General features: G+C 36.2%; 1 protein-coding gene across 2 annotated transcripts; it reads left to right on the plus strand.

Moving 5' to 3' along the window:
- The first annotated feature begins 3,421 nt into the window (after positions 1-3,421).
- On the plus strand, positions 3,422-9,899 carry LOC136256107 (nucleotide-binding oligomerization domain-containing protein 2-like). Of its 2 annotated transcripts, XM_066049044.1 has the most exons (3): positions 3,422-3,550; positions 7,038-7,105; positions 7,165-9,899. In XM_066049044.1, the coding sequence occupies exons 2-3, from the start codon at positions 7,039-7,041 to the stop codon at positions 9,732-9,734; spliced, it is 2,637 nt and encodes an 878-aa protein (XP_065905116.1). In that variant the 5' UTR covers positions 3,422-3,550; position 7,038; the 3' UTR covers positions 9,735-9,899. The 2 variants fall into 2 exon arrangements, with proteins under 2 accessions (XP_065905116.1, XP_065905117.1); XM_066049045.1 differs by lacking the exon at positions 3,422-3,550 and having other exon boundaries at positions 7,071-7,105; positions 7,150-9,899.
- Positions 9,900-10,858: the final 959 nt, after the last annotated feature.

The raw sequence follows: 10,858 nt of genomic DNA on the forward strand, positions 1-10,858 counted from the left end.
TTTTAAAACATGACTCCACTAAGGCAGCATGATTGATCACATGTGTGATATTGTAAATCACATGTACTTTCAACAGCTCTAGCTAATACAAGATCTTCAAATGTTAGGGAACAACTTACAGCGTGATAAAAATTATCCTGATTAGACAAATGATAGCTATTGCATTTAATGGAATCTTGAGCAGAACAGCTAAATGGTGTATTGCCAAAAAAAAGAGTAGTTTGATAGTGGTCATGTCAGTAGCAGCTGTCTGCATGGTATATGAATTAAAGTACAAAGACAAATATATTTGTAGATAATGTCTGAGAGATATTCACAGTGTGATGACCGCTACAACTCCTCAAAATCAAATCTGATGATTTGCTCTAAGCAAATGCAGATGGATCCTACCTGCAGCAGTGCTACGTACCACATACCCACACTGTAGCAGCAGCTGAAATGTCCACAGTATATGAGTAGAGTGGACAACTATAAAAATGATGAGCCATTTATTTGTTTGTTTTAGAGACAGTCATGGAATTTTTTTCTTCCATAAAATTAATTGCATATGTAATTAATTATGTATCTTGTTGAGTTTTGTTGCTAGAGTTGACCTGGTTGTGGACTTCACCTAATTTTGTGCTTGTAATATGTATAGTGTGATTAAAAGTAGATGCAAATGTAGAGGTAACATTTCCACATAAAAATTGCTTGTAAATATTTCACAGCTCTTTAATTACAGTACAGTGTATATTATTACCCTACTTCTTGCTATAATTATGATGAAACTGTGGAAAATTGAAGGGGGTGCATACATGCACCACGTGTATGGTTTTCTCAACTCTTCCATTTACAAATATGTTGCAAAACTATACAGGCCACTGAAACTGAAATAGACTTCAGCTGGCCATGCCCACAAAGAGTTACCTCATAGCAATAAGGTTAGCTATACAAAACCCTTGTAGAGATTACAGAACCCACAAATGAGATTTGGAGATGTGGTACAAGACCAAAGGTGGAGAATACATAGTACGAAACGTACTCCAAAGGCTGGGGAAGCAGTCATATTGTACTTTTTATAGGAAAGGGTTCTGAAGTAGTATAGTGCTTATATGTATACCACATTACGTGTACATTACATCACACATGATCAGATGTTTGCCCTGGTACATACTATGAGTCTACTTGTGTATTAAAGCTTATGATCCATAATACTTTGCTAAAAGTGTGGTGTGCAACAAATATAATGGAACAAAGACATAATTAAAATGTGGCTAGCGCATGTGCTAATGTAGTAGTAGGTAGTGGTCTTATCAGCTCTAAAATCAACTTATTTGACTGATATAACAGTGTCACAGCTATACAGTGTTGCAATTTGATGTGACTTATTGGAAGACTTACTGTAATACTGTCCTCTGTTTAAATCAATATCTAAATAAATATATAATCAAAATAAATATCTTGTAAATATGATGGAGAATATTTGTGTATGGACTTAAGAACTTGGACAGCAGTATGGTATCATCAACACTACATTAAACTAAAGGGTAATCTGGAGGTAATATAAATGATGAAATTTTCTTAAGAACTTGGAATGTTCCTGCTAAATGGACCAATCATACTGGTCCATTTAGCAGTATAGTAGGACACTAAACAACGTCACAGTAACCAAGCAAATACATCACAAAAACAGTATAAAGTACACAGAGTACTGCTGGTGGCAGTGACCCATAGCGAAGTCGAAGAATGGAGGCAATTCAAGATCTTAGATCATCATAGTATTAAAAATGTGTAAAGTCTAGGACAGTGCAGGGTCAATTGTAACTCCTCAGAACTACTTGAGGCCAGTAAAATACCTTCAACAGCAATACATATAAACAAGAGTAAATAATGGAAGAGAGAGTATCCAACTGCCATATACTGCATTAAAAATGAGCACGTCAAGTAGAGAAGCCATCCTGTAGTGCTTTCAAAGAAAGTGTTGAATAAAGTAATAAACACCTTCTAGCTCAGACTGTTTGACTTCAAATCATGCCTGGGCACTTCAAACAGACTGAACTAGAAGGTGTTTATTACTTTATTCAACACTTTCTTTGAAAGCACTACAGGATGGCTTCTCTACTTGACGTGCTCATTTTTAATGCAGTATATGGCAGTTGGATACTCTCTCTTCCATTATTTACTCTTGATATAAACAACCCCTGACAATAGTGAATGATGTTTTCAACAGGTGATATATACTTAACAAGACAAAAGGCATTGTGCACAATTATACACTTTTTGGTAGTGTTTTGATGTGCTCTCAGGGTATGCATGCTACATAATTCAATACACAATAGAAAGCGATGTACAATACAGTATTATTCTAAACTTTGAATCGATTCACTGAGCATAAACAGTGGTCACTGAAAGAGAAAATACATTATAGCAATGTTCACAGAATGTTGCTGATGTTTATTGACAAAATCCAAACTAACAAATGCATTATCCAGTACATAACACATATAATCATATACATACAGGTCCAGGAGAGGAGATGCTTCACCCCACACCACAGCAGTACTGTATTCAATTTTAAAACCCTTGGTAACATGTGATTCAGTTAATTTATCAAATCACAGCACCTGCCATTTTGTAGACGTCAATTAATAATAATTCCATCAATATTATTATTTTATGCTTTGTCAAGGAATCAGGAATGTGATAGCTATGATTTGAGTTAAAACAATAACTTAGTGTTCAAGAAACATACAACCTAAAATTTTCCCCATCTATTAAGCTATGTTGGTGCTCACTACTGACCAAGTTTCAAATCAATGGGTTTTTAAAATCTTATGAATTCTCAAAGGTAAATACATGTACTGTAGATTCCTTTTTGCAAATCCAGTCACAAAATTAATATTGGTCTAACTTCATTACAGTATAAATGATCCAATTTATAAAATAATGGCTCTGATGCAACCCCTTGGTATGGACTTGCATGAATGGTTTGTACAAGTAAATAATGATAATTTACTGGATATACAGTTTATAATAATCATTAATATTTTGTTACTTGCTTTTTCCACTCAATGTAATAGATGAAGTAACTGTAATTCATACAGTCCGGCTTAAGTATTGTTTGGGGCTGCGTGTTAGTCATAGCTGCATAATGAGATATTACTCATTGATAAGGCAAGTCCTTAAGCTTGAGTGTTCTTCATCTGTCAAACAGCCATATACAGTACACTGTTAAAAATTATCTAAAAGTGGCAGACCCTCTTATAAGAGGAAAGTGTAATTATATGATGTGATGTATAGACAAGTTCTTACAAATCCTAAGACACCATCTTGCTTGGAGATTTAAAAGACATTATGTGATGTATGCATGCGGATTTTTTAATGTGCATGCATCTTGCAAGATTTTATACATGTATAATAAGATTAAATGATAATCAGTGGTCTCAGTCTTAAGGTCTCCTTTTAAGTTAATACTTTTGATAAGTGTTTTCATGTGTTGCTCATACAGCTGAGGATTAGAAGAGAAGAATAAAAGTAAAGTGAGATTTACAGTATCTAAGAGACTAACCAAGTAAGTTAGTTGGGAAGTTAATAATGTTAAAAATCACAGGGTCAGACCCAGTGACTGGAAATTGTGGTAAGGGTAGGAACACATTCAAGTTGTGAGCGTTGAGATATAGCTGACAACCAGTTTTGAGGGAGAGTAGCATGTTCTAAAGATTGGGAGTAAACTATTTGTAGTACAGGAGACTATATACGACTAGGATCAGCCCCTCAAAGACATTATTAGCTAGCTACCTTGCAAAAAAGCTAAACTGGTAATTAAGGCTATATACGACTACCCAGCATTAATAAATGCTAGAGACAACACTTTGGGTACTACACCTGTTCACCCTCATCTTACGCACACATTTTCACACTTCGTTAAAATCACGTGTTTAGGTTGTGGCGCATGCTGAAACCATTAATTAGACTTTGAGAAGATCAAAGAAGCAAATGAATGATGAAAGCAAACAGCATGGTGAAGTGGACAGAGCATAACAGGAACAACAGATTCGTAAATCCGCCGTCATTACCTTGGCTGTCTGAAATTTCTGGAGCCGTACACCTAGCGTTACCAAGTCTTACAGCAGGCAGGCAGACACTGCAGATGAAATGTAGGTGAATTTTTAAACTTTTAAAACTCACTGTACATCGAAACATTCGATTTTTCGCTCGTTTACTGGTACAGCATCATTATAACAGTATTAATGCATTCCAGGTGGTTTTTTTTCGGGTAAAACTTATTGCAAGGCCGTTTTTAAGGTGCAAAAATCCACGAAACCATACGATTTGTTACCAACCTCTACTATACAGTACTATCGTACTGTATGATTATAGTAGCAATAGTTAGAAAAACAGCACTCAAATCCAACATACAGTTATTATATATCTAATCAGAAACAGCCAAGCTATAAAAAAGAGTGTGGTCCTCAAAAAGGCTATGGTGAAACAAGATGTGAAATCCGAGGTGGCGGCCAAGAAATGGCTGTGATGGTAGGTTAATGGTAAAAATTTTAATAATGACAATTCAGGAGAATTTGGTGCCAAAATCAAGTGGCACTAAATTCACCTGAATTGTTGTTATTAAATTTCTACCATTAACCTAACATTGCAGCCATTTCTTGGCCGCCACCTTGGATTTCACATCTTTTTGCACCATAGGCATAGCCTTTTTGAGAGCCGCACTCTTTTTTTACAGCTTGGCTGTTTTGGATTAGATATCACTTCTTTTTGTATTTGTATTCCCCAAAGCTGGCCTATAGCCAGCTTTGGGGCTTTTAAAACTTTTTTTTTCTTAACCACAGGAAGAAAGCAGATTTTTAATACTTTAACTATTTCTGATTTTATCAGTAAATATACAAATTATATAATAATATAATCACATGCCAATTATTCCCTACAAAATAACTTGTTTGCAGCTGATCTCTCTACAGGGTTACTTTTCCTGGCTGATCTCTCTAAAGGGTGATTTCGTTTTTGTAGCTGAATTCTCTAAAGGTCACTGGTTTCTAGCTGATCTCTCCTCAGAGTGATCTGTTTGTAGTTGAAATATCTACAGGGTGATTTGTTTGTAGCTGAATACTCTACAGGGTGACTTGTTTCTAGCTAAGCTCTCTACAGGGTGGGTTCTTTGGAGCTGAACTCTCTAAAAGGTGACTTCTTCTAGCTGATCTCTCCACAGGGTGACCTGATCTCTCTACAGGGTGGCTTGTATCTTGCTGAATTCTCTACAGGGTGATCTGTTTTGTAGCTGAAATCTTTACAGGGTGATTTGTCTGCAACTAAATTCTCTACAGGGTGACTTGTTTCTATCTGATCTCTCTATAGGGTAACTTGTTTGCAGCTGAACTCTATGGGGTAACTAGTTTGTAGCTGAACTCTCTACAGGGTGATCTGTTCATAGCTGAACTCTTTGCAGGATGACTTGTTTCTAGCTGATCTCTCTATAGCGTATTGTGGCTGAACTCTCTATACAGGGTGTTTGTTTTGTTACTGAACTTTCTACAAAGTAATTTCTTCTAGCTGATCTCTCTTCAGCATGACTTGTTACTAACTGAACTCTCTACAGAGTGATCTGTTTGTATCTGAGCTCTCTACAGGGTGACTTGTTTCCAGCTGAGCTTTCTTGTAGCTGAACTCTGTACAAGGAAGTGTACAATGTTACAAACAATTTCTGTATACAGCGTCAACTTAACCAATACAGTATGTGTATAAATTCACTGAACCTGTATCTAGCAAGTGCTGTACTGTTAAAAATAAGGAGTAACTGTTACTCCCCTAGGGGAGTTCCCAGTGTAGGGAGGAGTTAACACCCCCATATTTTTGTGGAGAGTAACTAACACCCTGCAAAGGAGTAACAGGAACCCTTTGAAAAATCTATTGTAGGGAATTTTAGTTACTCTAGGAGAGTTCACATAAACATGCAAGGCATTTCCTTTACTCCATGAAATTCTGCAAATAACTCCGTATAAAATCTCAAATGATGTTAAAGACATACAGCAAAACTGTAACAAAATGTTTACAATATCCAGCTTTATAAAAGGCTTCGTCATCAGCAAATGATGCTTCACTGCCACTTCACTGGAGTTACAGTAACTGCCTGCATACCACATGACATGTTATCAGCTGTAGTAAATAGCAGTATAGTAAAGAAATATTCAACAATCACACACTTGTTACCTGTATGGCTGAAGGTACGTCACACACAGTTGCCAACAAAGTTGTAAAAACAGTTCTGCCAGATCAACAGCATTGGTAGTGTAAACTACAGTTGCTATCACACAAAACAGCACTTTTTTTGCCACCTGGAGTTCATCATTTTGTTTGTCTATTTGTTCACTGATTTCTTGCACCTGTAACATTTGTTTACAAATTGATGCACAGTCACTGTATGTTAACCAGTGTTGGGCAAGTTACTTTTTAAAAGTAACTAGTTACATATTACATATTACTTGCAACTGAACTATTTAGTTACAGTTACATATTACCCATATTAAAATGAAGTAACTATAATAATATTACATATTATATTACTTTGTGTCCGCAGCCTTAAGCTGTCATGTGTGAAACTACCACCTTATCACGTGACATGGTTGCATTGTTGGACAATGTGCAAATCTTGGTTATAAGTAAGAAGCTGGTGAATAAGCTCCATTCAGTAGGCTTCGTTACTTCATTGTGGCTAGGTGTTACTTAGAGGATAACTAACGAGATTAGTAACTTCGTTACTTGTAGTAATAATGTTATGTAATATTAGATTCGTTACAGTAACATATTACTTAAGTAATGCGTTACATTTGTAAGTAAAGTAACTTGAGTTATATTACCTGTTTTTATAGCATATTTCGTTATATTACTTAGTTACCACAAAAGTAATAATATTACGTAACGCGTTACTCCCAACACTGCTATTCTACATGAAGTATTTCCTTATTCCTTATAAATGAATATTCTATACAGTATTGGAAATGCTAGTAATGTGTACATACTCTACAGCCATTTCTTTTGTTATACAGTATGAATAGTCAACAATCCACAGAAAAATCATGGCCACATTGTGCTGTAATACCTGATGGAAAGCAAAGTAAGTCTTTACATTACAATTATGGCACAAATGCTTGAATATAGTGTAATCATTAACAGGAGATGAAGTCCCCATTTGTCGCGATCTATATAGGAATGTTGTGTCACAGTACGCAGCCCACTGGGAGGCTATTGGGGCTGAACTTGGACTGGAGCATTATCAAATAGCAAACATCTCTAAAGATCATCACCACAGAATTGAAGAAGGGTGTGCTGCAATGTTGACGAAATGGCTACAAATGGGATACACACCAACTTGGGGTACACTGGAAGATGCCATTAGCGAAGTTATAAGGAGAAAACAAACATTACCTGGGCCAAAAATTACTGTCAGATCAAAAATGAAACCTGTAGTAGAAATTGGAGTAAGCAATGACCTAACTGCTGACCTCAAAGATCGCTATTGTGTCACAAGACTCAGTATAGAAAAGGATTCTTGGCCTCCAGAACAGCTGGAAGAGTATACGACTCTGGTACTACTTCACCACAAAAAACAGCCTACAGAAAAAGAAGTCATTGGCTTAATTGAAGCAATAGGAACTGGTAATGTCGATCAAATTTTTGGTGCCAATGGTGACCATCCCTTACTTAGTGGGACAAATGAGAGAAATGATACAATAACTCTCACTGAGGACAGCAAATGCACACGTAACATTGCAGACATCCTTGTTCCATTGGAAGATGCAACAGAGAAAAAAATACGGACTGTTTTAATAGAAGGAGCTCCTGGATCAGGAAAAACTATTTTATTGAAACAGATAGCTTATGAGTGGGCAAAAGACAAACAGTTATTAAAAAGCCAGTTTGTATTTTTGCTACTTCTTCGAGATCCAGTCGTCCGAGCAATGTCTTCTGTCACTGATATTGTCAAGTACTTTTGTAAAAGATCACCAGAAAAATGCAAACTGTATGCAGACATAATATCTGAAACAAATGGAAAAAACGTCACTTTCTTACTTGATGGCTATGATGAACTACCATCTCAAGAAAGAGAAGACAGTTTCATAGCAAAAATCATTTACCATGAGGAGTTGTATTTCTCTGCTGTGGTAGTATCTTCTCGCCCACATGTCTCTGCTAGTCTGCACAGCAATGCTCTCTGTCAAGTTGACATATTGGGGTTCACTAAAGATGACCAGTTGCTTTTCTGTCAAAATTCACTCAAAGATCAACCTGCTAAACTAAAGGAGCTGCAGAGCTATTTTGATAGCCACCCTACTATTAGCAGTCTTTGCTGTATTCCTTTTAACATAACAGTGTTGCTGTGGCTGTTTAAACAAGAAATCCCTCTTCCTGACAGCTCTACTGAGTTATATAAATACTTAATTTGTCATACAATACAGCGCCATCTTACCAAACACAAAGTTAGAGTCTCTCCTCACAGTATCAGTGAACTTAACTGCCTTCCTCAACCATATAAGGAGATAATACAGCAGCTTTCTGTCTTGTGCCTTAAGGCTTTGGAATCTAACGATCTTGTGTTTTCATTGGAGCATATTAGATTAGCTTGTCCAGATATTGATGCTTTTCCTAATGCATTTGGATTGTTGCAAGCAGTTGAGCATTACAGTGAGCTCAATGGTGTTCCAACACAAACGTTTAGCTTTATTCATGTGTCTGTTCAAGAGTATCTAGCTGCTTATCAAATTACATGCCTTTCCCCAAAAAAAGAACTGCAGTTTATTAAAACAAATTTCTTTACTAAAGAATACTCTAACACTTTCACATTGTATGTAGGCATGACAAAGGGTCAGCGTCCTTGCTTTAAAAAGTTTTTGTCCTGCTATGGTAAAAGCTTTATTGCATCATTTTGCTCTACTCAGACAAATAAAATTGCTCATAAGTTTATTGAAGATAACATGACAACTCTTGTGTTATTTCAGTGCTTCAATGAAGCTAACAATGAGAAATTGTGTAAAAACATCAGCAAGAAAATGCGCAGCAGAAGCAGCAAGATTAATCTTTCCCATTCTGGAACACTGTTGCCTAATGATATACGCTGTCTTACACTTTTTCTGTCAAAGACAGTTATTAAGGTATGGAAGACCCTTGATTTATCTAACTGTCACATCGGAGATGCTGGATTGATAATGCTTCATGAGTCACTGATCACTAGTGGCATAACAATTGATAAAATCTGCTTAGAGGGTAATTCACTGACATCACAGTCATCAGAAATGATCATTGAAATTGCATCTTCTTGCAAAACAAAGGTATTCTTTATTCCACACAACACACTAGAAGATGGTTTAGACCTATCCAACAACTCTACACTTGAGGAATTATACATACACTATAATCAGATATCATCTAGAGGAGCTAGCAGGATATTTGCCACGCTATCTTGTAACAAAAACACAAGGCTGACAGTACTAAAACTGTATGGAAATTCCATCGGTGATGAAACAGTAACTGACATTGCACAATTCTTGGCAGGAAACAATGTTTTAGAACAGCTCAGCTTATTGTCCAACAGGTTCAGTGAACAAGGCATAGTAGCAATTCTTAGGTCATTGTATAACAACAAAAATCTTAAAGAACTAATAATTGGTATCCACAACGAGAATTCACAAATTATGATGGAGACAGAAATAATACAAAATAACAGACCAAAGCTTGGCATTTATTAACACTATCTAGTACAGTTAAAACACTAAATTCTGCAGGCTACGAATGTTCTTCACAGCTTTTGTATATGCATGTTGCTAGCATACACATCTATAATGACACTTGCACACTATACAATTCAATGTGCATCACATGCACAAAATTAATTGCCTTAAACCTTTTAAATGTTGTTGTACCACTCAATTAATCATATGAATGCAGGGGCGGATCCAGGGGGGTTCAAAGGGTTCCATGGAACTCCCCTTTTTGGAAGAGTCTCTTACTCGAGATACTCTAATAGAGCAGTCAAGATAGAGATGCTCTAATAGAGCAGTCACAGTATTCTTTAGAGGAGCAGTGTAGTATAAAGCTACATATGTAATTATAAATATATCTATAGCTGGTGAGGGGCAACTATTGTCAGCAGGCAATGACTTTTTTTTTGGTCTTCAACTCACAGCTAGGCTGAAGTTGCAATCCCAGAGTGGAACCCCCCTTTCAAAAAGTCAGGATCCGCCCCTGGAATGTTAGTAGAGTTGAGTGTTTAAATTTTTGGATGGGATGATATTGTTGCTTCTGATATTGAGGTGTGTAGCTAAGTATAACAGTTTACCATAATTATATAGATACTATTTGTAACTGAATAATTATAACAAAACCAGGCTTGCACATGTACACATACACTTCTTTGACCAACTGTCATGTGACTTAGCTGCTAGCATGCCATTAACCCACCATTTTATGTTGTAATGTAAATGTGGAGGTCCATTTGCAATGATCAGATTTTGTTATAAGCACCAAATCTACAACTATACATGCATAATGTTACAACATTACAAAACTACAGGTGAAAATTTAAAGCTGATGGAATATTCCTACATTAGGGTTATGATCTCTCAAAGTCCTAAAATTGGATGTGTGTGGAAGTCTACAGCTGATTTTGTCAAATGTGGTCACATCCATAGATTCCAATTCTCAAGTGCAGTTCTTCATGTTACATACACCATATAGTGTAAGATGTCATAAACTTCCTTAGAAAACAGCATGAATAATTCTTTTTGATGTTGACACAGTTAATGAGGTTATTAATACCACTTAGAGACCTGAGGTGAGGGCTCTAAGTTTCATTTAGAGACCTATTGTCACG

This window comes from Dysidea avara, chromosome 5 (genome assembly GCF_963678975.1).
Source record: "Dysidea avara chromosome 5, odDysAvar1.4, whole genome shotgun sequence".
NCBI lineage: Eukaryota > Metazoa > Porifera > Demospongiae > Dictyoceratida > Dysideidae > Dysidea > Dysidea avara.